Source organism: Pseudorca crassidens, chromosome 1 (genome assembly GCF_039906515.1).
Source record: "Pseudorca crassidens isolate mPseCra1 chromosome 1, mPseCra1.hap1, whole genome shotgun sequence".
Lineage (NCBI taxonomy): Eukaryota > Metazoa > Chordata > Mammalia > Artiodactyla > Delphinidae > Pseudorca > Pseudorca crassidens.
In genome coordinates, this window is record NC_090296.1 from 144734600 (window position 1) to 144762361 (window position 27762).

The 27762-nt window shown below is 51.0% G+C and overlaps 1 protein-coding gene across 2 annotated transcripts; it reads right to left on the minus strand.

Annotated features, from left to right (window-relative positions):
- Positions 1–1119: 1119 nt before the first annotated feature.
- RHCG (Rh family C glycoprotein) lies at positions 1120–26409 on the minus strand. 2 transcript variants are annotated; one of them, XM_067696575.1, is made up of 11 exons: positions 26160–26409; positions 16158–16344; positions 12805–12955; positions 8704–8851; positions 7762–7928; positions 6169–6306; positions 5834–5970; positions 5396–5520; positions 5125–5198; positions 2388–2543; positions 1120–1570 (listed from the first exon to the last, which is right to left on the minus strand). In XM_067696575.1, exons 1-10 carry the CDS (start codon positions 26344–26346, stop codon positions 2412–2414), a joined length of 1446 nt encoding a protein of 481 aa, XP_067552676.1. In that variant the 5' UTR covers positions 26347–26409; the 3' UTR covers positions 1120–1570; positions 2388–2411. The 2 variants fall into 2 exon arrangements, with proteins under 2 accessions (XP_067552676.1, XP_067552686.1); XM_067696585.1 differs by having other exon boundaries at positions 2388–2480; positions 26160–26407.
- Positions 26410–27762: the final 1353 nt, after the last annotated feature.

Here is a 27762-nt window from a genome sequence, read left to right on the forward strand (position 1 = left end):
AGCAAACTGTCCAATTAGAGCCGGGGCCTCCGGCTTCCATCTTTGCCGACGTTTAATTAACACGCTCCTCTTGGCAGCTGCTGACAAGTTCCAGAAACAGGTTGTAAAGGGTTTTTGTCTTTACCCAGCATGGAAAATGAGGGGTGTTACATCTCGGGAACATGAATAGGTTGCATTTCAGCTCCTCCTCCCCGCCGCCTCCTCCCGCTCCTCTGGCAAGCAGAATGAAGGCCTGAGTGCGTATGTACGTGTGAATTGCGAGGCGGACGGGGAGGGCGATTTGGAGGCAGGAGAGACCTTCTCCTCCCTCTCCCCTCACCCCTTCTTCCTGGAGTCTTTGCTCCACAAAGGATCTGGATTCTGCTTCTTAGTCTCCAGCTGGCACACTTTTGCCTCACCTCCTTTTTAGCCATACCAAACCTTGCCATGCTGATTCCCATCCCTGGGTCTCTGCCCATGCTGTCCCTTTGCCATCCTTCTGGTAAACTCCTATTCAGCCTCCAAAACCCTGCACAGGTGGCCCACTCTGGTAAGCCACCTGGGCATTGAATGCCTGCCAGAGTTCAGGGTGGATTCTGGATGTCAGTTTAATCCCCCAGCTACACTGTGAGCCCCCTGAAGGCAGGAACCCTGTGTGGTGGCAGGCCTTAATAAGTGATGGAAGATCTGAATTACTGCAACATTCTCCCAATGTGGAGGGAAAGCAGGACTGGCATGGCAGGGAGGAAGGCGGGAAGGGTTGGGGGAGGGGAATTGGCCACAAAAGCCCTATCTCTCTACTCTCTCACCTGCCTGAGTGCCCTTGAAAGGGAGCTGGGTCACATGGAGGGCACAGTGGGCATGGTAGTTTCACAAAATGGGTGTTTCTGGGGTGGCTGATGTGAAGTAAGGAGGGGCCTTGGGGAAAGATCCCAGTACAAAAGCTGAGCCCTGCTGGGGGAGGGTGGGGGCGGGCTCCAGGCTGGGCAGACTCCAGCACCCTGAATTCTTCCTCTTCAGCCTGGGATGATTTTCCTTGCAGTGTGAGCGGCAGCTTGGGGTGGGAGGTCAGGACTGAGGCAGGAGGTTTCTTGGGTCTTTTTCTCCCTCAAACTGGCCCTGTTGGAGCATTAATACCCATTCTACAAAGAACACCAAGAACGTTTTATTCACGGAGGCTACCATCTGCATGGCACAGAGAGGCCTGGAGGTTTCAGGGGGCATGGGAGATACTGGCTGAGGGGCAGGAAGGGAGTGGAAGAGCCCAGCAGTCGGTGGTTGGCAGCTACGTTGTCTCGTAGGAGGGCTCAGGTCCACCTCCAGCCCCCAGCCCCACTCCTGCCTGCTTTTCTCAGGATGTGGCCACCAAGACTCCTGGTGGCAGGCTTCCTGCAGCCAGAACCTGGCTTGGATGCCCACTTTGTCTATAGCTCCTCCTCCATTCTCAGGCAGGTCCCCTGGGATGAAAGCGGAGGGAGAGATGGAGGCACCCTGGACCGGGCCAGCAGGTGGAGTGCCGCTCGCCTTGCTCTTTTGTTCCCAGCTTGATCAGCACTGGCTCCTTGGGGAATGCTGGAACAGTCTGTGGAGCCTGCAGGGAGAGAGCCAACAGCAGCGGGCCACTGTCATGTTCTGCAGTAGCCCCTCGGGCACCTTTTCCTTTTCTGAACGAGATGGGCAGCATTAGAAGCAACCGGTGACAGCCTCTCTTTTCTCTTTCCTTAAACCCCAGCATCCTCTCCTGCCACATCACTCAGCCTGTGTCCCAGACACAGCTCTTTCCAAACTCTGGTCTTTGAAGAGGTCAGATAACTACGATAAGAGCAATGATAGCGACCTGGAGAGACCCCAGTTCCTCCACTTGCGCTGTGTGGCTTTGAAGATCCTGAACATCTCTGAGCCTTAATTTCCTCATCTATTAAAAAGAGGGAAGTAACTGCACCTGTCTGTAGAGATCTCTGAAGGGTCAGATGCAAAAGACATGAGAAAGGGCTTGGTGCATTCCACAGAGGGAGCAAGGAAATGTTAGTTGATGGAAAAAAAGGAAGGAGAGAGAGATAAGGAAGGAAGAAAGGGTCTCGCCTGAGTTGATCTACTGAACAGAGCCAGACCTGTCATCTCCACTTTTATAAATGAGGAAAGTGAGGCTCAGTCTCTGGGGTGAAGAGTTCCTCAAAGTTACTCTTCCAGTCCCGGGTGCTTTCCACAAATTACCGTGTCTGTCCAGTAGGCACATAGTCTGACTCTGAGTGCCTCTCCCACCAACCCCAGCATGCCGCTGTGGGTGGGTGGGTAGGGGGGTGTGGGAGCTCACATCCTCATTTCTTGATGCTTTCTTTTTGCCCCTTTGCTGGTGGCATCTGATTCCCAGAGTTGGGCCCCCACTGACAAGCCAAGCCCATGCTCACCTGCTTCTCACTTGCCCTGGGAGTTTAAGGTTCTGAGGGCTTGAGGGTGGGGTCCTCAGAATGGAAGACAATACTCTTCTGGTCCTTGGGCATCTGCAGAGAGAGGAGGCAGCTCCGAGGGCCCTGCTCCAGGCCGGGCAGGTGTACCTGGTGGAACTAGAACAGCCTGGGCAAGTCAGGAGCAGCAAATGGTGTGTGGCGGGCGCCACCTTGTGATCACCGTGCAGTTTGCATGCCGCAAAGCAGGGCAGTCTTTCACACAGGTATCTGGCTTCTAGTTCACTTAGCCACTGTCCAGGGTGCTAGGGCACTGCAAGGCCAAGGCACAGTCCTTGACCCACTAGAGCAATGGGAAGGCATTCAAGTGAAGTGCACAGTGACAGTAAGAGTTGTAAATGCACGCAAGAGACTGATAACCCAGCCTGGGGGGATTCCATTGTGCTGAACACACTTTTTGAAAGAGGCGTAGCAGTGTGCCAGGTGAGAGGCAGCACGGCAAGCTCCCTGAAGCGCGGGCAGGTCCAAAAGTGAGGTAGGGGGAGATGCAGGGGCAGCCAGAAGTGGATTGGTAGGTGCAGTAGGGGTGGGGCAGATCAGCCCAACCTTGGCCTCAAGGCTCAGATTTGATCCTAAAGACTCCCTCATCTGTTGTCCTGGGGAATATCTGTCTCACTTCTGTCCTCTGGGAAGCCACCTTATCTCCCAGGTAGACTATCCAGAGGCCAGGGGCCATGGGAATGGCTTGATGGTGGCTTACTTCCATCAACACGGAATTATATTACTTGAAACTGAGCACTGCTGAAGAGTATACAGCACGGAGAAGGTGTGAACTTAGAATAAATTATGAAGATCAAAACAGAACCAAGAGGGAATTCCCTGGTGGTCCAGTGGTTAGGACTTGGAGCTTCCACTGCTGCGGCCGCCCCAGTTCAATCCCTGGTTGGGAAACTAGGATCCCACAAGCTGTGCAATGGCCAAAAAAGAAGAAAAGAAAAAAAATAAAACAAGAGAGAACTTCTACATATGGGAATTGATAATGTTTTTTAGTTTATTTCATCAGCATTAAATCTGTGTGGTTTCTAATTGTGGTGTCTGAAATAGTTTAAGTTCTGACTTCAAATATAGAGTGAAAATAATTACACTGCTAAAAAAATAAAGTTTATTCAGAATGTAATAACACAAAACACTTCTTATGATAGAGAGATAAAGAACAAGAGCAGGATACCAAATCGAGTATAATATCATCTCAGCTATGTATGAAAAATCAATGCCGATTTTAAAAAAAGGGCTGGAAGGAAATATATCGAGACTATTAATAGTGCTTGAATGAGGGTGATGGGATTTCTTTCTATTTTTCTCTATTTCCAGATTTTCTTTAATGAGCTTCTATTCATGTTATAATTTAAAAAATAATTTAAAGAGAGTGAATTGAAAAGGCTTATTAGTTATGTACATAAAATTGGATTACCCTGAAAACTTCTGGTATGATTTTAAAAATACAGAGCCAACTAATCATAAGAGATGCAAATCAAAACCACAATGAGCTATCACCTCACACCTGTCAGAATGGCTATCATCAGAAAGTCTACAAATAACAAACGCTGGTGAGGATGTGAGAAAAGGGAACCCTGGACACCGTTGGTGGGAATGGAAATTGGTGCAGCCACTATGGAGAACAGTATGGAAGTTCCTCAAAAAACTAAAAATAGAACTGCTATATGATCCAGCAATTCCACTGCTGGATATATATCTGAAGAAAATGGAAACACTAATTTGAAAAGATATATGCACCCCAATGTGCATAGCAGCATTATTTACAATAGCCAAGATATGGAAGCAACCTAAGTGTTCAACAACAGATAAGCAGATAAAGAAGAAGACGTGGTATATAGAGAGAATGGAATATTACTCAGCCATAAATGAAATGAAATTCTGCCATTTGTAACAACATAGATGGACCTGGAGGGTGTTATGCTTAGTGAAATAAATCAGAGAAAGACAAATACTGTACGTTATCACTTATATGTGGAATCTAAAACATAAAATGAATGAATGAATATAACAGAACAGAAACAGACTCACAGATACAGAGAACAAACTAGTGGTTACCAGTGGGGAGAGGGAAGGGAGGAGGGGCCAGATGGGGTAGGGGATTAAGAGGTACAAACCACCATGTATAAAATAAGCTACAAGGATATAGTATACAGCACAGGGAAATATAGCTATTATTTTATAATAACTTTAAATAGAGTATAATCTATTAGAATATTGAATCACTATGCTGTACATCTGAAACTAATATAATACTGTAATTCAACCATACTTCAGTAATAAAATAATACAAAGCCAAATGAAGGACCATGATGGGCAGACCCTTGTCTCAGGGGCCACAGACACAGGCTAGGTCCTTGCCCTTGTCAGGAGGGGGAAGTGCAGGAGGCAAGAAGGGCCCTCTATGTCATCCTCCATCACCTAATACAGGTAAATACCTGCAGAAGGTGGTGCTTCTGCTCTGGGGAGCACAGGGGACTAGGCTTTGGGAATTACTCTAGAATGCTCTAGAATGAAGCCTTCAACCCCCAGGAGACACAGCCTCCTGGATAAAGGAGCAGGATGACACAGGCTCTGTCCCCCAACCCTCAGCTTCCTGCTTCCCAGGCCCCAGCCCAGCTGATGTGGTCCAGGGAGAGGGGAAGGCAGCCACCCTTGTGTGGGGGGACAAGTCAGTAAAACTCACCTCCCAGTAGATTGCATCCTCAAAGCAGTTCTCATCAGCGGCTTGTCCCCAGAATGGCAATTTCAAAATGACCCCTAAAGGAAGTTGGAGGTCAGGGATAACTTCTTCTCTACCTACCCAGCCCTTTCCCTTGGCGGAAAAATCCCCTCAGTCTCACCGCTATAAGTGCAGAGACAAAGGGTTTCTGGGAGCCTCAGCTGACCTCTGGCACACACTCTTAGGTCCCCCAACCACAGGCCCCACCTTCTCTGGCCCAGGCAGTCCCACTCACCTACGATGATGCCGCCCACCAGGGCCATGGCCAGCGACACAAAGAGACCAGCAGCCTGGAACTTGCCCTGTGTGCTTGCGTTCCAGCTCAGTGTGGAACTTCCAAAGCCAAAGGCAAAGGCAAGCCTGGGGTGGAAACAGGGGGCAGGTCAGGGCCCCACGGAGAGGCCAAGTCACCGCCTGCTGCCACCCCACACACGAGTGGACACCAAGGGCCTCAGCCTTCCTGTCTACAAAATGGGGGCACTGGAAAGACCAGATGATCTCTAAGATCCTTATGGAAGGACAGAGGTTGAGGAGAGAAGGCCCATGAAATAGTGGTCCAGACTGGGCAAGAAAGGGGATAGAGACACAGTCTTGGACCCGAAAGGAACAGTAGGAAGGAGGAATGGAGAAGGAAGGAGGGAGCTCAACCTCCCTCTGCCTCCTCCATTCTTACCCTTCCTGCCCATACAGCTCAGTGTTGGCAGAGGCTGCCGTCACAGCACCCACAATGCCACCTATGATGCCGGGCATGCCATGCAGGTTGTGAATGCCACACGTGTCCTGGATCCGCAGCCGGGACTCCAGGAATGGCTGGAAAGGGGAGATAGGTGCTGCTCAGGCAGGGGGCTGTGGCACGATGTGGGGAGGCCAGGATTCTGGAGGCTCCAAATACAGAGAGATCCCGGATTCCCCAGTCCCCCACCCCCTCCCTAGGGACCGCCCCCCACTGTCAGGAACACAGAGACCCCAGCATTCTCCAGCCCCCAGCCCCTGGCCTGGGGCCCTCACCGTCAGGTACACAAAACCCAGGGTGGAGATGATGCCGCAGATGAAGCCGATGATGAGGGAGCCGTAAGGCATGAGCATCATCTCAGCGGCAGTGCCCACGGCCACCCCTCCTGCGAGCGTGGCGTTCTGGATGTGCACCTGAGCAGGGCAGGCAGAGCGGGCAGGAACTCAGTCCTCTCCCAGAGTAGCGTCCTGGAGGAGTTGACCCATAGCCCAAGTTGACCTCCTATGCGTGGGTGCCACCTGGGAGCCAGGGATGGCTCAGAGTGCATCTCAGCAAGCCAGGAGACTGCAGAGGGCTCCAGCCTGGGCCCAGGCTTCGGACAGCCACCCCTGTGTTCTCTGCACATGTGCCACCCACACCAGTGCTCTGGGCTTTTTCCGTGTGCACAAATCAGTGTTCTTGTGTCCATGCCAATGAGTTCCATCAGCACATCTGCATGTTCCCTTTGTATCTGGCTGCCACACATCCCTGTGTGCCCAGGTTTGCATGTCTGATGTTCTCTACGTGCCTGTGTGCCAATGTCAGGCACCTCTGGGGCCTATTTATTCACACGCACCCATGTCAGACTCTGTGAGCCTACACCAGCACCAGTTGACTCTCTGAGCGCCTACCTGCGCCATGGACTGTGTCGCTGGCTTGTGGGGATGTTGTTTCCTCTCCACAACAAGCCCAGGAGGTAAGTACAGTTATCTTTTGACGTTTACAGATGAGGAAATTGAGGCACAGGGAGGTTAATGGACTTGCTGAAGACCACACAGCTAGCAAGGGGCAGAAAGGTGTCTTGATCCAGGTCTTCGTGGAGCCACAGCGCCTGACCTTGACCCTATTCCATGTCCCTCCCTGCATGTGCCCACGTCAGCGTGTCTGATTCTCTTCCCCCTGCTTCCTGAGTCCCCACCTCTCTGTGCAGTGATCGGCCAGTGCATCCAGGGGCTCGAGGCTGTGTCCCGGAATAACGGGTACTCCTGGCAGTGTCTCGACACACATGTGCCCATGTCTAGAAGCTAGTGTCAGAATGGCAAATAGAGAGGCGGTTGTCTTTTTACAGAAAAATCTACCAACACCCATGGGGTTTGGCCCCTCCCGCTAATGACAGAAACACATGTCCCAGTGGCGTGATATGAAGGACACTGGGCAACATCACATTCCCACAAACCTCCCAAATGCATCGAAGGGATACCCCCCTTTGGTGTGTGGGATAGGGCAGGTGAAAGCAGTGCTAGGAAGGCTGAGGGCCAGTGTCTGGGGGATCAGAAGTTGGCAGAGGGGAGGTGCTCAGTCCAGAAGAGCTGTCAGCACCCAGGCTGTGGGGAGGAGAACGAGAGGAGCCAGTTCATCCAGAGCAGCCGGCATAATAGAACCTCCAAGAACGTGGTTCTGGACTCTGCCTAAAGCCAGCTATGTCATCTGGACAAATCATTTCTCCCGGAGCCTCCGTTTCTTCATCTGCAAGATGGGTGCGATAACACTTATGCTGCCTGCTGCACAGCGCTGTCGGCGGGGCATGGTAATCAGTGCCCACTGGGCACAGGCAGTCGTGGCCGCAGCTCCCCCCAAGGCTCCCCACTGCTCCCCCGCCCCACGCTCACCATATCCAGCTTGCCCTTCTTATGCAGGACGCTGGACAGCGCCACCGCAGTGAGCACACAGGCTGCCAAGGAGCAGTAGGTGTTGATGACAGCTCGGTGCTGGGCGTCTCCGTGATTGGACACAGCTGAGTTGAAGCTGGGCCAGTACATCCACAGGAAGAGGGTGCCTGGCCAGACCAGACAGGGCCGGTGGGCCCGGGAGAAGAGGTGTTAGATGGGCCCAACGGAGCTCAGGCAGACATCCTGTCCTTTAGCTACAGAGATGTCAGATGACTCACACGCCCCAGCTATTTCCCACCCCTGCAGCTTTATTCATGCTGGGATCTTCTTAGAAGGCCGTCCCTGCCTTACTTACTACCTAACTCCCACTGAGCCTTCCACTCTGCTCCAGGAAGTCTACCTTGACCCCATAACTGGGCAAAATGCCTCCCACAGCACCTTGAGGGAGAATCCTTTTCTCCACTGTAGGGAGATTATCTGGTGGCATGGCCATCTCTCTACTACACTGTGAGGCGCTCCTTGGAGGCAGGGCTGGGTTTTAAGAGACCAGAGAGGGTGGCTGATACGTATTCTCTGGAATGAATGGACACTGGAAATAGGAATGTACACCTTGCCTAGCCTAGGGATGGAGTGAACAGTTCCTGGTTACCACTGTGTCTGCCCTGGGACATCCTAGGGAACACACAGGATGACTGACCAACTTCTTCCAGCCCCATGGGGGAAAGGGACAAGTATCTGGGATCCTGGAAGTATCTATAGGCGACCTCTGTCTGCACTTCCTCCCAAGGGAGCTGGCAGCCACCTCACAGAGCGCATGGGGATCAGCTGTGAACATGGCAGCCTGAACTGCTTATGGTGACCTTCACCCGTCACAGTGGTCCTCACCCGACATGGCAGCCCTCAGTCATCAAGGCGGCCCTCAATCATTATGGAAGCTCTCACCGATCATGGCAAAGAGGTCCGAGTGGTACACAGAGCTTGGCCTGTCCTTGCTCTGATATAGGTTGGGTCGGTAGAGGATCCAGGTCACTGTGAGCCCAAAGTAGGCGCCGAATGTGTGGATGGTCATGGAGCCCCCTGCATCCTTCACCTGGGGTACAAGGGGCCTGTAAGACTCTGACACCTCCTCTCTCTCCCTCCTCAGAGCACTCTCCCACCTCCCCCTACCCACAGACAGAAGTTCAGCTGTCTTTTGACTCCACAGGCTACAGGAGGGAGCCTAGGGCCCCTTATAGACCAATCAACTGGGAAGGGGAGAAAGTGGGGATCCCCTGTACAGCTATACTTCAATAAAAAAATAAAGAGGGGGATCCATGAACCCAGGCTGTAAGCCTGTCAGCAAAATGCCAGGGCATCCTCACCCAACAGATGAGGTTTATGGCCAGATGGGGAACCCAGGCCTGGAAAGGACTTGCTCGGTCACACAGCTGGAAGAGGTAAAGCCAAGCTAGGACCCAGGGCAGCGCCCTATCTGGTCTGTCACCCACTAGTTTCCAGCTTATCTTAATTCCTGGGACCTCGCCGCTGCCCTCTGGGGTCTCCCCTCTCCACATTTCCTCCTACACACCACTCCTGGCCCAACACCACCCCATCCGGACTGCCATTACCCGTCTCCCCTGCATCCTATCATGCTCCTTGTCCTCCAACCTCCCAGCCCACCGTCCACCCCATCCCCTCTCCTCTCCCCTGTCCCCCAGAGTCAGAGCAGGCAGATTTGGTGCCCTCCCCATCTGTCCATTCCTGGGCCTCCTGCCCTACCCGACTCAGCCCACTGCACCTCTGGACCTTAAGTCTCAAGTTCCTCCTTTACAAAGTGGGGCAGGTCCTAGTGACTTAGCAGAGCTGTCTTGAGGATGAAACTAGACAACTGGTGTAAAGCACTTGGCAAGCATGTGGCACTCCACAGGGGTGGATGATTGACTGATTTAGTCTTCCTCCCTGCCCCCAACCTCCCCTCTCTTCATCTTCCTCTTCTTCCCCACTCAGGAAATCTCCATCAGGATCACAGACTCGCTTCTTCGCTTTAGATGGGAAACCCAACCTTGTGTCCAAGGTCACAGAGCTAGCTGTTGAATAGTTGACAGAGCTGAGTTTCCTGACTCCCAGCCTGGTGGGTGCCTCTACTAGCTATGTGACCTTTGGGGAGCCCCTTACCCTCTCTGAGTCTCAGTCTTCTCATCTGTAACATGGGGGTAATAATTGTGTCTATCTCAGAGATGAGAATTAAATGAGATAACCCACGTGAAGCATTCAGAGCAGGGCCCAGGCAAGGGCAAGTGCTCCTTAACTGTCAGCAGTCATTATTGTGTTTAAATTTGGCTCAAAGAGAGGCCAGAAGACTGTCATGGATTGAAAGAATTTCTGCAGCAGATCAGGGAGGGGTTTTGAGGGCGAAAGGATCCTTCTCTGCCTCTAAATTCACACCCAGGATACTACTTCTCAGCCAATTTCAGATCTCATCTGTTGACCCCACTGTGTACCCCCTCACCTAGCCTCACTTCTTTCTCTCTACCCACCCCAACCGGTCTCCAAGGTCTATTTGTTCACCTTCCTTATAACTCTTGTATCATCCACTTTCTTCTCCTTGTACTAACCCAGTCCCATTATCTCTCGCCAGGGTGACTAAAACAGCCTCCTAACTGGACCCTTTGCCTCCAACTGTTCTCTTCACCACAGCCAAAGTGACATTTCCATTACATGTGTCTGACCACGTCACTCTCCTGCCTGAAACCTTCCATAACTCCTGACTGCCCTCATGGTAAAGTGGAGACTCTTTGGGACTTCCCTGGTGGTCCAGTGGTTAAGACTCTGCGCTTCCAATGCAGGGGACTCGGGTTCGATCCCTGGTTGGGGAACTAAGATCTCACATGCCGCATGGTGCAGGCAAAAACAAACAAACAAAAAAATAAAGTTGAGACTCTTTAACACAGCCTCTGAAAGTCTGAAGATCCATGTTCATCTCCCTACCCCGTTTCCTCTGCCTCAAATGCCCTTGCTCATTCCTTTGCCTGGTTATCTCCTACTTGACTTCTAGCTTTGATATCTCTTCCTCCAGGAAGCCTCCCTGACCTGCCAGGTGCTGGTTCAGGCCTTCCTCCCCTCCCTCCAGGCCACCTAGCCCTGGAGCTCAATCCTTGTCTCACTGCATGGTCACTGTCTATTTGCTTCCTGGCCCCCTCACTAGACTGTGAGCTCCTTCGGATCGAAACGTGAGTCCTGCTCACCTCTGTATCCTAGTGCCTGGAGCATTGCCTGACATGCAGTTAGACTCCAAAATTCATTCCCTCGACAAATATTTCTTGAGAACTTATTAGGCATTGGGCCAGGTGCCAGGAATAGAGACTGTCCAGATAAGATAAGGTTTCCCATCCTTATCATATAAGGATACATGCTATGAAGAAGATAAATTAAGGCAATGAGAGAGAGAGTGACTGGGAAGAGGTAAGGTAGAAGGCAACACTGGGTAGGAGAATCTGGGAGGGCCTCTCTGAATAGGTGAGATTCCAGTTTAGACCACAGAAAAGGACTGGGGTGGGGGGATGAGCATTCCAGGTAAAGGGAACAGCAAGTACAAAGGCCCTGAGGTGGAACCAAGCTTGGTGTGTTTGAAGAGCAGACAGCAGGGTATGGCCAGAGCACAGAAAGATGGGGAGACAGTAGATGATAAGCTTGGAGAAAAGGCTGGGACCAGAACATGTAGGGCCTAATAACAAGTTTGGATTTTATTTGAAGTGAAATTTTAAAAACCAGTGTTTTAATCCGGGGAATGGTCTTATATGCATTATTAACAGGTCACCATGGCTGCTGGTGGAGATTAGCCTGAGGTGGTGGGTGCGGCAAGGATGAAGCCAGCGAGGGACTTACTTCCCTGGCCATCCAGTAGTTAAAACTCTGCGCCTCCACCGCAGGGGGCGTGGGTTCAATCCCTGATAGGGGAACTAAGGTCCCACATGCCTGGCGCGGCCAAAAAAATAAATAAATAAAAGGATGAAGACAGGGAGATGAGTCAGGAGGAAGGGATATGGTGGCTTGGACTAGTCTGGTGGCTGAAAAAAAATGACAAAATGAATGATTGAATGTAGGGTGGCCTGAAAACAAAAACCCTGGCAGTGGGACTTCCCTGGTGGTCCAGTGGTTAAGACTCTGTGCTTTCACTGCAGGGGGCATGGGTTCGATCCCTGGTTGGGGAACTAAAATCCTGTGTGCACAGCATGGCTGAAAAAAAACAAAAAGAAAAAGAATGGAAATCATGTGCTCACAATAGTGGAACAAAAAAGATTAGGGTCCTGGATCCCAGATGATACTGAGGAACCACTATACAAGCCCTGATCTCCCTGCTTCTGAGAAATAAACTTTTGTATTAAAAAACAAAAAACTCCCCAAAATCCTGGGGGTTTTCAGGCAGGGTCCAAATATAGAGGAGCTGGGGGCTAAGAAATGGATGGGGTCCCTGAATAATCCCTACACCTGCAAATATACCAAAGAGGTGTCTGAGCAAGAGTCAGCAGCCTAAGGTGCCCCTTACCTGGGCCAGTGAATTGGCCAACTCCAGGGGGCATCATTCCTGCCATAGAGGTCCATGTGAATGGCACCTCTGGAGTTGTGCAACCTGTGAAGCTATACATATCCACCTTGGCCACTCCCCTGGAAACTTTTCTTACTGATGTGCCCCTTCAATATACTGTGCCTTTTTCTTGGCAGAGCAATCTGGGAATATGTGTGTGGAAGAGGATGTGCAGGAACATCCCATTCTTTCCATCTGATATACAGGAAAGAGAAAGAAGAGAGAAAATCAACATGTGAGGAACCACTTCTCTGCCTAGCTGGTGGACTGATGTACCAGGTGGACTATCATTCCTGCCCAATAAATGTCATTACTCCCGCTTTACAGATGAGGAAACTGAGATTCAGAAGGTTAACTGACTTGCCAAGCTTGAATTGAATTCAGCTGGCATGTCTCCCCAGCTCTCTCTTTCTCTGTCCCCCTCCTGCCCCCACCCAAGTGTCCCTTCCACCCCCATCCCTGTTCTGACCCCTGCTCACCTCTAGCAGGCTGAGGAGAATGAACTCATTCACTGAGAAGAGGGTCACTTGGAAGAGAGTCATGATGAGGAGCTGGACAGGGCTGACTTTGCCCAGAACTGCCCCAAAGGCGACACAGACAGAGCCCACACAGAAGTCCGCATTGATGAGGCTGTGGGGAGACAGGTCAGGGGAGGGGCTGAGGCCACAACAAGAAGTGGCACTCCAAGCCCTGGGGTTGAACCTAGACTTTGGTCACTTGTGGGTTTGGGCTTGCGGTCTAAACTTTCTGAGCCTCAGTTTCATCATCTGTGGTAATGGGCACATAGCATCTTAGAGCTACTCTAAGAATTGAAAGAGGGCTTCCCTGGTGGCGCAGTGGTTGAGAGTCCACCTGCCGATGCAGGGGCCCCGGTCCGGGAAGATCCCACATGCCATGGAGTGGCTGGGCCCGTGAGCCATGGCCGCTGAGCCTGCGCGTCTGGAGCCTGTGCTCCGCAACGGGAGAGGCCACAACAGTGAGAGGCCCACGTACAGCAAAAAAAAAAAAGAATTGAAAGAAATAGCATGTGAAGTATCCAGCACAGCAGTGGTACATAATAGATGCCACACCCTTCCTTTGCGGCCCCATCTCAGGCCCCCACGCCTCCTTGCAGGCAGCTTGCGTTTAAGGCATCCAAGTGGTCTGGCTGCTGTTGTTGAATGTGGCCCATATTTGGGGCCTTGCCCTGCCCTCCGTCTTCTACCTGCCCTTCCAGAACCTCTTCTCACCTGCCTCCTCTTCAGGAAGCCTTCCCCAATTCCTCTAACCAGATGTGGTCTCTGCCTCCGAATCCTTATCTCTCACTGTGCACACACCTCTCCTGCTGGCTACCAGGGCCTTGCTTGGGTTTGAGTTATCGTGACCTCCTCCTCACCTTACTTGGGAGAGAGGATATGTGTCCAGGGAAGAGAGAGGGGCCTTCCTGCAGGCAGTAGGGAGCCGGAGGCTGGGTGGAGGGAGGGGGCAGAAAGGCCAACAGAGAGAATGGAGGCAGAGGGGCACATAGGCGCTCCTTAAGTGTGAACCCTGAAAGCCCAGCCAGCCAGCAGAGGTGGACATCATGTGGTCAGAGGAGACCCTGTTTCCATCCGTGTGTCCGCTTTGCCTAACCCAGGCCTCTGTGGGCCCTGCCAGCAGCAACGCTGTCCTGGATTCCAAGGCAGACTCTCAGCGTGGCTCTCCGAGTCATGAGCGTTGTTAATTGGGGTTCGTGTAAGTGCGTTGTTAATTGGGGTTCGTGTAAGTACAGCAGGGGCTACTACTTCCTTAAGGCAGTCACATCCAGGGGAGTGCCCCTCCCCCACGTTCAGGTGTGTGTGTGTGTGTGTGTGTGTGTGTGTGTGTGTGTGTGTGTGAATCAGGAGGTGAGAAGTAAGAAGCCAGCTGATTGTAGGGTCAGTGCGTGGAGTGGGGGCAGGGCACTGTTCCCTCAGGGTCCCTCCCCAGACAAAGGATGTTCACTGGAATGTACGCTTCACTATGAGCCTTGTTCACTGCTGAGTCCCCAGGGCCTGGCTGCATGAACAATGACAGCTGCTAAGTGCCAGGCACCTAAATGCCTGCTCACTACTGCTCAGGCCCTCCTGTACCACATCTGAACCAATGATGGGAAATGGAGGCTTAGAGAGGCCGAGTTATTTGCCCCAATTCCCATAACTGCAGCCAGAAGACCATCTGACAGAGGTGACCACTAGGAAGGAGTGAGAGGGAGAGTACCAAAGCCCACACCTGGGCCATCAGCTCCCAGGAGATGGAGACCTGGATTTCACCTCTCAGGCAGAGCCTGCAGAGTGACAGGTACGATCTGGAGGACTCGGCAGCAGGGACAGGACAGAAGCCAGGAGAAGGGTCCACAGGTCAGGTCTGGGGGCGACATGCTCATCTCAGCCCTGGGCACCAGAGATCAGCTCTGGCTCAGTTGGTGAAAATCATTTCCCTGAAAACCAATTTGCCAAAACTCAAGTTGTCAAATGACTAACTTGTTAAATAACTGGTTCAAAAAACTTAACTCACAAAAGTTTACAATAATTCCCTTTGAACATTTTAAAAAGCATTTAGCCATAGCTATTTTGCTGTGGTGGCCAATTAAATATATTACAGATATTTTTTATGCTTTGGGTCTATGGCTTTGGGAATGAGAATTTCTTGTGTATCTTAAACAGTAGAGTGATATGCATGTCACGGATTTTATATACAAAAAGACTGACTTCTTGGTTCCGAAACATTTCCTATCTAGTCGACTATTTTTCCTGTTTCTCTTAATTCATGGAGTCACTAACTGGCTTAAGTGAATTAATATTTTGCAAATATTTGGCATATGTTTAAAATTTCAGGCACCTGGCTTATGATACCTGGTTGGTGCCCTATATGTGACAGCAGGGATTTGCACTTTAAACGTGGTTTATAACAATTTGCCTCTAAACCCTTTCTGTGAACTTGGTTTTCTGATTTTCTCCCATGCAACACAAATTGCTATAGGTTTCACAAGTTGCCATGGCCTAGAGAGTTTGATAAATGAGACATTCAGTGAAGTGACTGCTTGGCAACTTGGTTTTTGGCAAGTTGGCAAATTTATTGTATAACCTGGTGGTGGTGTTGGGGGGAGGGATACACTGAGGCTCCTAGGAGGTCTCCTCAGACAGAGGGAGGAGCTGAGTTACCTGATGTGAGGGGGTGGTGGTATTCACCAGACCAAGAGATTATCACAGAGAAAAGTGATGTGGATAGAGGTGAGAAGAGATGGGGATAAGGTGCCCCCTGGAGGCTGAGGCAGGGAGGGGCTTCAGTCTTCGGTCTCCACACCTGCTTCAGCTCTTTCCTATGCCTGTTCCGTGGGTGGGGATACAGGCAAGTCAGGGAGAGGGCAAGGCAGGGAGAAGCACCCCATTCCGTCCACAATGAACCTTAGGAGGCTTGTTCAGGCAGCCCTACACTCCTTCCCCTCCTCTGCCACCCGCAACACCGCCCCCTCCATGGGTTCCATGGGCTGAGGTTTCTCAGGGCAATTTTGATGTTTGATGTGTCAAAGGGGAGGGTCTGGCTCTGGCCCCTGGAGAGAAGAAGCCTGGCCTTGTGTCCTTGCAGCCTGCGTCTTAGGAGGAGGGAAAGCCTCCAACAGCACTTGGACAACATTAGAACTCCCACCTTGGGGACTCGTTGATCAGGAAGTGAGTGAGCGAGCGTGTGTGGTGTATGTCGCAGGGCCCCGGGTACCCTGGATGGACGATGAGGACCCAACTCACAGCCCCAAGCGCCGGGCTCCGCCCCTGGACCCTCCCCTCACCCGGGGCCCCGCCCACTGTGCCCGCCCCGCCGCCGGCGCCGCCCTTACTTCTCCACGCCCAAGAGAATGTAGCGTCCGTCAAAGGAGTGGAACCATCCCTGCATGAGCAGCGCCCACTGGATGCCGAAGGCCGCCAGCAGGAAGTTGAAGCCCACGGCGCTGTAGCCGTAGCGCTGCAGGAAGGTCATGAGGAAGCCGAAGCCCACGAAGATCATCACGTGCACGTCCTGGAAGCCTGCGGGGAAAGCGCAGCCGAGGGTCTTGGCGGCCCGGCGAAGACCCACCGTAGCCTTGGGTCTGGGCCAGCTCCGCCCGACATAGAGCTTGTGTCTTCCCTGCCGCTGGCCGGGGCGGGCCGCCCCCGAAGCCGGTCCCGCCATGCCCGCATCTGGATCCTGAGGCTAGGCGCAGTAATGAATGGCTCTACTGCAAGTAGAGCAGCCATTACTACCCCCATCAAGTCATAATATACAAACTACTATGTATAAAACAGATAAACAAGGTCCTACTGTATAGCAAAGGGAACTATTCAATAGTTCTATTCAATATATTGAATAGAAACTATTGAAACTATATTGAAACTATTCAATATATTCAATAGCCTGTAATAAACCGTAAAGGAAAGAATATGAAAAAGAATGGACTTCCCTGGTGGTGCAGTGGTTAAGAATCCACCTGCCAATGCAGGGGACATGGGTTCAGTCCCTGATCCAGGAAGATCCCACATGCTTGTGGCAACTAAGCCTGTGAGCCACAAGTATTGAGCCTGCACGCCACAACTATTGAGCCCACGTGGTGCAACTATTGAAGCTCGCGTGCCTAGAGCCCGTGCTCTGCACCACCACAATGAGAAGCCCGAGCACCGCAATGAAGAGTAGCCCCTACTCTACACAACTAGAGAAAGCCTGAGCGCAGCAACAAAGACCCAACGCAGCCATAAATAAATAAATAAACTTATTTTTTAAAAATTTATTAAAAAAAAAGAAAAAATATATTTATATATATGTATAACTGAATCACTTTGCTGTACACCAGAAACTAACCTAACATTGTAAATCGACTATACTTCAATTTTAAAAAAAAAGGCCTTCTGGAGTGGACTGGTCTAGGGGAACAGAGGTGGGCCCCCCGACTTTAGACCACTTAGACCACTGGGTTTTAAGGCCAAGAAATGCCTGAGGTCCCCCTCGGGAGATGACAGCTCCCCCTCACCACTCTCACCAAGGGTGGGCGTGGGCAGCTAGGCATTTCAAACTGGGGCCAGGCTGTGGATTACACCCAGGGTCTAGGGCCTTGCCCCCTCAACTCCATTCTTCTACTATGGAGAAGTTAGTCTTATCTAGCCTAGGAGTCCCTTGACTGGCCATGCTCATCAGTTGATCACCCCCAGAAACATCGCCACATCCCACCCCCACTCCCAGCAAGCACACCTTCCAGCATCACTGAGACCTGAATTAGATGTCTCTGGAAAGTCACTTAACATACTTGATTCTCAGCACCTTCTGCAATGCTTACTCACAGACGTTGCAGAGATTAAATGCAGATGTGTATGTAAAGCACCTAGCACAGTGTCTATCCCATAATAGACGCTCCAAATGGGCATGTCATTATTTATTGCTACTTGATTATCATTTATTGTTACTTAGGTATAGTCTAATTCTCAGTTCTGACCCAACCCTTCTACCAATTCACAGTGTGGCCTCAACAAGCTACTTCCAGGATTTCCTGGGCGGTCCAGTGGTTAAGACTTTGCGCTTCCACTGCAGGGGGCATGGGTTCGATCCCTGGTCAGGGAACTAAGATCCTGCATGGTGCAGCAAAAAAGAAAGGAAGGAAGGAAGGAATAAGGGAAGGGAGAAAGAAAGAAAGGAAGGGAGAAAGAAAGAAAAGACAAGCCACTTCCCCTCTCAGAGCCTCAGTTTTTTCAATGATAAAACTAAAGGGATGGATTAGAATGATCTCAAGTGTCCTCCTAGGGCTAACATTGCATGGTTCTAGATTCCCAGAAAATAACAGAAGGCAAAGAGATTTGAGAAGCAAAGACAGCTACAAAAGTATAAGCCACTAAAAGGAACTACCACAGGTGTCACAGGACACAGGGGCCAGATGGAAGCGCTCTCCTTGGCCAATTCTGGGACAATTTGAGCACCAAAATAATTAGGTTACCATAACAAATTAAAACCATAAAAAAATAGGAACTCAGAATAGGTAAATATATAAATGAGATAGCAGGGAGGGCTCTTGCTTACAGCAGAATGCTGCCAGCCTGACAGTTAAATGTGGAATGAGCGCTGAAGTTGGAAAATCATAATTTTCACAGCAAAGATTCCATCAGTGGATGCTGAAATCCAGGGACAAATTTTTATGAAGAGCAGGACATTTGCCTTGTCTTAAAATGGTCTCCCTATAGACTGCTTATGAGTTGCAAGGGAGGGGAAAAAGCACCCAGTAATTATACGGCAGAGAAATTGGGCAACATCTTGACTGGGTGATCAAAATGAACATCACCAGTGAGGGACAGATGGACAATGTGCTCCTTTAGGGAGATACTCTGAAAAGGACATATCCCCTCTGTGGTGCTCTGGCTGAGAATGCATAATCCCACTCTAACCGTGAGGAAACATCAGACAAAAAATGAGCAACATGTTATTAGAAAGGGGTGAGGCTGTATTCTTGAAAAAAATCAATATCGTAAAAGATAAAGAAAGGCTGCCCATTTTGAGCATCTATTATGGGACAGACCCTGTGCTAGGTGCTTTACATGCACAGGAATGGTCCAGATTAAAGCGGCTAAAGAGGGAGAGGGAAGGGTAAGCTGGGACGAAGTGAGAGAGTAGCATTGCCATATATACACTACCAAATGCAAAATAGATAGCTAGTGGGAAGCAGCTGCATAGCACAGGGAGACCAGCTCGGTGTTTTGAGACCACCTAGAGGGGTGGGATAGGGAGGGTGGGAGGGAGGCACAAGAGGGAGGGGATACAGGGATATATGTATACGTATAGCTGATTCACTTTGTTATTCAGCAAAAACTAACACAACATTGTAAAGCAATTATACTCCAATAAAGATGTTAAAAAAAAGAAAAAGAGGCTAAAGAGACAGGTCAAATAAATTCAACACCTAACACTAGACTGGATCCTGGACTTGGCTGGGGTGGGGGGTGGGTGCAGGTGCAGGGGAGTGCTACAAAGGTTGTTACTGCGCCAACTGACAAAATTATATAGGGACAGTATATTAAAGTACTGTGCAATGTAAATTTATGAAATTGATCACTGTGGTTATAGAAGAGAATACCTCTATTCTTAGGAAACATTGTGGAGTAATTAAGGCTACAAGACCATGATGTGTACAACTGACTCTCAAGTAGTTCAGGGAAAAAGTAAGTGTGTGTATGTGCTTGTGTTTATGTGGGAAAAGAGAGAGAGAGAGAGAAGAGCAGATAGCTTAATCGGAGTTAAAGAGTATACAGTGTTCTTTGTACTATTTTTGTCTTAGCAACTTTTTGTAAATTTGGAATGATTTCCAAATTAAAACATTTTTTGAATAAAAGTGAACTGCAGAGCCCACCAGACCTGGCCTACCCGCCTGCCTCCTCATTCTTCCTTTCCTCAGTCCTCCCTTCCCTCCTGTGCCCCGGCGTCACTGGCCTCCCTTGTGCTCGGTCCCACTCCGGGTCTTTGCCCGTGGTGGTCCCTCCACCTGGGATGCTGTTCCCACAGAATGGCCAAGCAACTTCTCTTCCTGCAGATCTTGGCAAAATGTCACCTCATCACAGAGGCCTTCCTGACCCCTGAGTTTAAACTTGGTTCTTTCCCTCACAGCACCCTCTTGTTTCTATTCTAGTTCTTATTACAATTTGTAGTTAGGTTTGTTTGTCTAGCCCTCCAGACTATAAAGCTCAAAGAAGGCAAGGCCAAGCCTGTTTTGTTCACTCTGGTATTCTCCATTGTCTATGAGAGTGCCCAGGTAGATGTCCCATAAAAATCCAGGAATGAATGAATGGTTACTGTCATGATCTCAGCAGCACCCAGATATGCCAGCCTAGGGCCCAGGTGGGATTTCACCATCAGGGGAGGCTGCAGGCCTTCTACCGTCCAAAGTCTCCTACCCACTGGGCGGATAGGCCCTGGTGCCCACAGCAGCCTGGCGATGCTTACGCTTGCCAGCCCCCATCTGCCCTCATCTGTCTCCCCTGCAGGCTTCCCTGAGGCCCAGGCCACAGCCATAGACCCCTTGGCTAGCAGCTACCTGGACGAGGCTGAGAGAGGAGGCCCTGGCACATTGCTGGGTAAGGGTTGAGGGCATAGCAGATGATACAAGAGAGCTGTGGGTGTCGCCCCAGTATGGTGCTCTGAGCTTTGCGCTTCTTGCGCAGACCTACACAAACAAACAGCAGCTCAGCTTAGGTTCACAATGTGTGCAGCTGATTTCATGTATTATCATGTTTCATGGTTTATCACGTTTCTAACTGTTGTGGAGGAAGCTGAGCTAATGTATGTGAAGCACCATACACGGTGTTATGGTTATTCTTGGGAAGAACTGATGGGTGACAGACTGGAAAGAGAGGGAGAAGACACATTCAGACCACAATTACAAAAGCAGGGAGGGGACGTGGCAGGAGGGCAGAGCTGTGGGTAAACACAAGGAAGGAGGAGGAGGTTGCCGGGGTGGGAGGGAGGTGCTGGGACTAACGCTGGTTGTGGGAGTCTGAGATGACCCCAGGGGTGGTGGTGAGTGTCGGGCAGGGTAATGTGGGAGGAATGGATCCTGGCCTTGGGGCTTGGAGCTGGGGTCTGAGATCAGGCAGACCTGCAGACAGAGCTGGCAGCTGGAATGTGGGAATGGTGAGTGGGAGCCAGAAGCCGAGGATCTGCTAGCTTGCCTTGAAGCTAACAGACCAGACAGGGAAGCTGCTGGCAAGGAGGTGGGGGGAACCCCTGGAAAAAGGTAGCATCACAGAAGGTGGGGGCCATTCAAGGAGCGGGGTGTCAGCTGTTTGGTGGCAGAGGAAGCATGCGGGCAGGGGCAGGGCTGAAGAGTACTGGAGGCGGCCTTCCTGGGGGGTGATGTGCAGTTTCAGGGCTGCCTTCGTTCTCCCTGTGGAGCAGAAGAGAGGCCTCAGCTTCCCAGGGCTTCTCCCTAACTGTCCCCACCTGGCCAGTTCTCTGTCCTTCTCTGTGACTCCCTGGCTGTCCTGACCTCTGTCTCCGACCCTCTCTGCAGGTGTCTCTTTCTCCTCCCCCCACCTCAGGCACACAGATGCCAGCTTCTCTCTCCTTGGGCACCTTCCCTATCCATTCTCTTGCTCATCTCTCTTTATCTCCCAAAGTTCTCATTAGAAGTACCATTTTATTAACTTATATTTCATAAAGTTTGATGCTACTGAAAATGCTTTTAATAATAATGGTCTGGGGACTTCCCAGGAGGTCCAGTGGTTAAGACTTTGCCTTCCAATGCAGGGAGTGTGGGTTCGATCCCTGGTTGGGGAGCTAAGATCCCACATGCCTTGTGGCCAAAAAATCAAAACATAAAACGGAAGCAATATTGTAACAAATTCAATAAAGACTTTAAAAATGGTCCACATCAAAAAAAAAAAAATCTTAAAAAAAAAAAAAATAGTGTGAAGGTCCGGAGTGCATGAACTTCAGCAGGGACATACCTCTCTGATCTGCAGTTTCTTTTTCTGTAAAGTGGGGGATAGTAACAGAGCTCAGAGGTGTGTGGTGCACATTTGATTGGTCATCCAACCAAAGCCCTGGGCATAGGCCTGGCCCTTTAGCCGTTGTGCAATCATATTAACTACTGTAATACTTCTGTTTTTCTCTTTCAAGACTGACTAGGTGCTTTGCATTGCGTTGGCGACTTGCTGGAGGACAGTGTAAGTTGTTAAGACACCTCTCCCCTCTTCCCCCTCCTTCCGCAGCCTGGAGTGACTCAAGCAGCCCAGCCCAGAACCTGCTCTCCACTGGGAGGTCCCTGATCGGGCGAGTCTGGCACCTGGCATCCAGCTCTGAGAGCTGCCACAAGGGGGCACCAGTACACAGCTGTTCTGCACCCACTTCCTTGCTCACTCTTCCCTATGGGTCCCTAATGAAGCTGGCCTGAAGCTGGCCAAGTCTCAAAAATCTCTGAAGCCTGAGGACAAATCTTCCCATGCTGACGGGCTATGGCAGCGCTTCCTCCTCTGCTGCCTCAGCACAGCAGGAGTGGTGCCCTGCAGCAGCCTGGGTACCAGCCCTTCCCATGCTCTATAGGCCAGCCCAGCCTAACCTGTTGCCTTTGAAACCTACCGGCCAGCCCCTCAATTCCCCAAGGCTCTGTGCCCACCTCCCCCATGCCTCAGAGCCGACCACAAAACCACCCCATCACTGCAAAACCTCCTGGGGAGGTGGCTGGGGAGTAGCAATGCGGCAGAGACTGGGGGAAGCTGGTTGGCTGTGCAGTGGGAGGGCTTGGCCTTGACTCTTCCTGTGCCACTGACCAGCTGGGCAAGTCTCTAACCTCCATCACCGGCATCATAAAATGGAAACAAATACACTCCCTGCCTGACAGAGCATGCAAAAAGCACTTGTAAGTGGGGAGAGCACAAAGGAATTTAAATGCTATAATAGTTCAAACTAATATTGGAAGAGACATTCCTCGGCCACATCTCTAAAGGGATGCTGAGCCTGCACTTAAACACCTTCAGCAACAGAGCACTCACTCCCTTCTGAGTAAGCTCGATACCAGCATTTACTGTCCTCTGTTTTCATGCCATGAGACGTGCCCTCCCAGCCACCCGTCATCTTCAATCTTCCAGGAGAGCCTGTGCATTAAAGAACATTCCCACTTCACAGATGAGCATACTGATGCTCAGCATGGTTAAGGAGGTGGCTTACTCCATTTAGTGATGGACCCAGATCTGTTTAATTCCAAAGTCAACCACCAGGTTACACTGCCCTCTGCTTGTGGGAACATTGGTCTTTTATTAAGTGGAGTTGAATCTGAGGTTCAGGTTCCCAGGAGCACAGGTCAAGCCTTGTTGCCTCGGTTTCATGAAACAGTCCTTCAGGTTTGAAACTGTGGCATCCTCTACCTTGGGTGATCTCCCTTCTCCCTTAGTTTTCCCAGGAGGCTTCAAGAGCCGAGGCTCTGATGGCTCCTCCTCAGGCCAACCTCCCGCAGACACTGCCTGGAGACCCCCAGGCCCCAGAGCACCAGCCCAGGAGGAAGTTCGTGTTCAGCAGCCGGTGCCTGCAGCACGGCCTTTGAGGCCACTGCCAGGGCAGGTCCCCAGCTGGTTCTGTGCCTGCCGCCAAGGGGCCCACGCTTGGGGAGTTGTCCTCAGGCACTCCCGGGCCCCAGCCTGAGCCAGCTGGAGCGGTACTCCTCTGGAAACCGAGATGCCCAGTGTACTCCACTAATCCCTTGGGCGGGAATGAGGCCCACACAGGTGTTGACAGCCTGGAACCAAGAATTCCGAAAGTACCACAAGGGCTGCCCTCACTCCCCGCCCCTGGGAATTGCCTTCAGGCCCAGGAATCCAGGCACAGGGCCCCACCTGGGCTCCAACTCCTAACCATGGCCACTGGGAGCAAGAGGGGCAGGAAGAGAGGGAAAAGGTGAGACTAGGGGGAGGAGGGCAGTGTAGCAGGGTGGGCTCAGGTCCCCGGAGCTCCTACTCTGGCTCACTAGTTTCCTAGCTGAGTGACTTTTGCAAGATACTTCCCCTCTCTGGCCTTAGTCTCCTCACCTGTAAAATGAGAGTCATAACATTGCCTTCCTCATGCGGTGGCGGTGATGACTTATGGAGAGATTGCATGTTGGTTTGAGTTGCTGCCACTACTTTCCGCCCTTGCCAAGGAATCCTGAGGCCGAGATTCTTTCCCTACACTCCTCTCCTCTCTGTCACTTCCTGCTCTGACAAAGAGCGCCCCGGCCGTGGCAGGAGAAACTCAAGGCCCTCATTGATGGCTGGGACTACCTCATCCCGCTTAGCGACCTCCCTCCCAGTCTTTTCACAAACTTAAGCCACTCAGCCCACATCCCCGCATGCTGTTTCCATGGACCCCTTAACTGCCCTGCTTTCCCCTCCTCACCATCCCACTGCTCTCCAGGAAGCTGTCACAGATCTCTTCTGCACAGAGCACTTGACCCCCTTGCTGAGGCCTGCGGTGTCGGGGTGTACCTCTCTGACCAGAGTGGCCATAAGCCCTGGTTTGCTGAGACAGTCATGGTTTATGCCTGTGTCCTGGCAAATTACTACTAGCACAAATTTCCTACCTCTTCACTCTCCAAAGTGTCATTTGGTTGATAAATTATACGGCCACCCTATAGATAAGTGATCACTGAGTGAATAAAAGTAGAGCATGCATGCAAGGAAGTGGGTGGGTGTGGAGAGAGTGGGGATAGGAGCTGGGGAGATGTGAGGATTGTACCCCCTACTGGCGTGGTTCTGTAGCTCCTATTAGAGGATCTTGAGACCTTCCACTGCACAGACACATGGGGGACCTATAAACGCCCATGGGAGGCCTTGGCCCTGACGCTTTACCAAGGGGCTGGCTCTGTGCCCAACAGAGAAGCAAGAGCTGGAGGGAAGGAGTGAAACAGGCAAAGGAGGGTCTCAAGCTTGCCTGCCTCACCATTTGCTGGGTCAGTCCCCCGCCAAGAAGCATAAAAGTGGGCAATGTGAAAGGTGGATTTGGAGTCTAAGCTCCAAGGCTACAGCTGTCAAGATCTCTTAAAACATGGCCCTGAGTGGAGCCCAGTAGAGGCTGTGGTGTCACCAATGCTGGGCACCCTCTTCTCTCACCTCCCTTCTTTTAGGCACCATATTTCTGTTAACGAAGCCTGTGATTTTGCTGGCTTTTTGGGAGGCACTTAATGTGGCTGGCTCCCACAGGGCCTACAGTCTCCTCCACCTCTACTTCTTTTCATGCAGGCTGCCATCCGGAATGTGTGTACTTATTTAACTGGATCTAAGTACAATGGGTAGAATCCCATTACTGAGGGTGTATAAGCCATGGAGGGAAGACCAGTTTGTGTAGGTGACTGTTCCAAAACCAATAGTCCATGACTATGTGAGCACCAACAGTTAGAAAGATTGTCTTTGGCTGCTGGTAGATGATGTAGAAAACTAGAAAGCACAAGGGCATGAAAAGAGTCCTGGGCTGGGGAGTCTGGAGGTTGGGCCGACCCGAGTGACCTTGGGCCAGTTCTTCTAACTCCTGAATCCCAGGGCCTCTGTGTTTAGTGCTCTTCTAGCAATTGCTCCATTATGAAGTGAGGACTCCATGCCCAGCACCAGGCCAGAACTTTATGTGCAAGGTCTCAACCCACTCCTGGGAGGTAGGATCTATTATTATCGTCACTGGACAGATGAGGAAATAGAGTTTCTGCATTGTTGACATTTGCCTAAGGCCACGCACCCGGTTAATGGCAGAGTCATGATAGAGGTGAGGTCTGGTGATTCCAGGGCCATGCTCTTAACCACAGCACCACAGATGCGAGAGAATTCAGGGGTGCTCTTTCTCCCTCTCCAAGCCAAAAGGTGGTAGGTGCCGTGGTCCCCCACACCTCTCCCAGCAGCAGGGCTGGTAGGCCAATGAGCCACCCCTGCAGCCCTCGACATTGGAACTACCCCCTTAACATGGAGAGCATGGGCACAGCTGGACAAGGGAACCAGAGTCACCCACTGGTTGGTGACCAAGATGAGACTCAGGTCTTTGGAAGATATCAGGAAGGGCTCTCTGACAGGGAGGCTGGAGGTCTCTGGCAGCACCTGGAAGGAGTGAGCTCTCCCCGGTGAGTTTTCAGGGGGTGAAAGGAATTTGTGTACATCGGGCCACTTCCCAAGCTTGATCTCCAGACACTGGGAAGTCCCCCTGGTGGGGAGCCTAAGAGGGGCGCGTCAGGGGGGCCTGTGGGCAGCATTTCCTCCTCTGCTCCCGCCTGCCTGCCCGATGTTCCTGAGCAGCAGGCTGCGGAGGTGAGGCTAGGCGGGGCCCTCAGCCCGGTGGGGACAGCTCGGATATGCCGCAGCTGGGCCTGCAAGGTGGTGGTACTTACTCGGGTACCGATAGTAGAATTCGTTGTCCAAGTCGCTGGAAATGTTCCTGGACATCCTCTCCTCGATCCAGTGGGCGTCGGCATCCAGGTCATAGCGCACGAACACGCCGAAGAGGACCACCAGGGCCACCTGCAGGAGCAGGCAGATGACCGGCAGCCGCCAGCGGAGATTGGTGTTCCAGGCCATGCTGCAGGGGGCGCCTGGCCGGGACGGGCAGCAGGCAGTTCGGAGGCTCGGAGGCGAGAGAGGCTTTTAAGACTTGGGCAGGGGCGGGGCGGCCGAGTCCGGTTGTGGAACAGCTGATCCGGGGGCCGCCCGCGCGCTCGCCCAACCGGGGAGGGGACCCGCGGCCCGCGGCTCGCCCTCCGCCCAAGGGCCCCCGCGCTGGGGTGGTGTTGACGGTGGCGGGAGTAGGGACCGAGAGGGCAGAGGGCAGGGATTAAGGCGTCCAGCCTCTGTGGATCCCATAGATACCGGGCAGCACTGCCTTTCCTCTTCTGTTCCGGTGAACAGAGAAAGAAAAAGCCGATCATTTGCCTCCCACCGAGATAAAAACGAAGGCATTCCCGGGCATAAATCATCATCTTCTTCATCTTCATCTTCTTCATCGTCGTGCCTTTCTTTTCCTGATTACAAAATTCACACAGGGTACATGAAAAACCAGGAAAGTTCAAGAAACTGTCACAGACCAGGGAAGCCTGAAGAGACATGACAAATCAACGTGATGTGATACCCAGGATTGTATCCTGGAACAGAAAGAGGATGTTAATGGGAAAGCTGGAGAAACGCAAATAAAGTCTCAAGTTTAGTTACTAGTGTTGTACCCTCCTTGGTTTCTTAGCTGCGACAAGCGTACCCTGGTTATGCAAGTTAGGAGGGTCTGGGTGAGGGGTACAGGGGAACTCTCTGTACTATCTTTGCACATTTCAGGTAAATTAACATTATTCCCAAAGAAAAGGGTATTAAGGAAAAAATATATATAAAAGATTGTAGGAACAGTTTAAGAGCTTTTCACAAGTTCATTTAACTATGATCAGGAATTATCTATTGGTTACTATAAGTGATCTTGATATGAGTCAAGATAGAATTTAACCTTGGAATTTAAGTTAAATCTTTGCTTTGTCCGTATTTTGTCAAAATAAATTTGATTTTCTTATTTTTTTAAATATTGCTTTCCCTTTATTTTTCACACACACACAGACTGTATTTTATTTTTACAAGAGATAAATCAACTGACACCAAGCATTGTAGATGGATGACCACAACAAAAATAACAATGATTGCAATTACCAAACACGAAACACACTCATACTATGTCATAATATTGACATTCAGTCCAGGAATCCTCCACCGTAACAGCTCCTTTACTTTGCAGTGAAAATTGATTTGTATATTTTTTGCCTCTGAGTCCTTGTGGGATTTTTTTTTTATTTTATTCAAACAGAAAGTCACAAAAATTATAATCATCCTCATCATTTCACTCAGTCCAATGTAATTAATTTTTTTAATTTTGATCTTTTGTTAGCACTTTTATGAATTCATCAGTTAAAAAGAAAGAAAGGGAGGGAGGGAGGGAGGAAGGAAGGAGATTCTTCTGCTGCC

What these genes read in the sequence shown, in the direction of transcription:
- RHCG (XM_067696575.1), bottom strand. Translation starts at nt 26,346, where the DNA reads ATGGCCTGGAACACCAATCTCCGCTGGCGGCTGCCGGTCATCTGCCTG. An exon ending in ATTCTACTATCGGTACCCGA is followed by an intron (nt 16,345 to 26,159) that starts GTAAGTACCACC and finishes CTTTCCCCGCAG; the next exon opens with GCTTCCAGGACGTGCACGTG. An exon ending in AGAAGGGCAAGCTGGATATG is followed by an intron (nt 6,307 to 7,761) that starts GTGAGCGTGGGG and finishes TGCCCTGCTCAG; the next exon opens with GTGCACATCCAGAACGCCAC.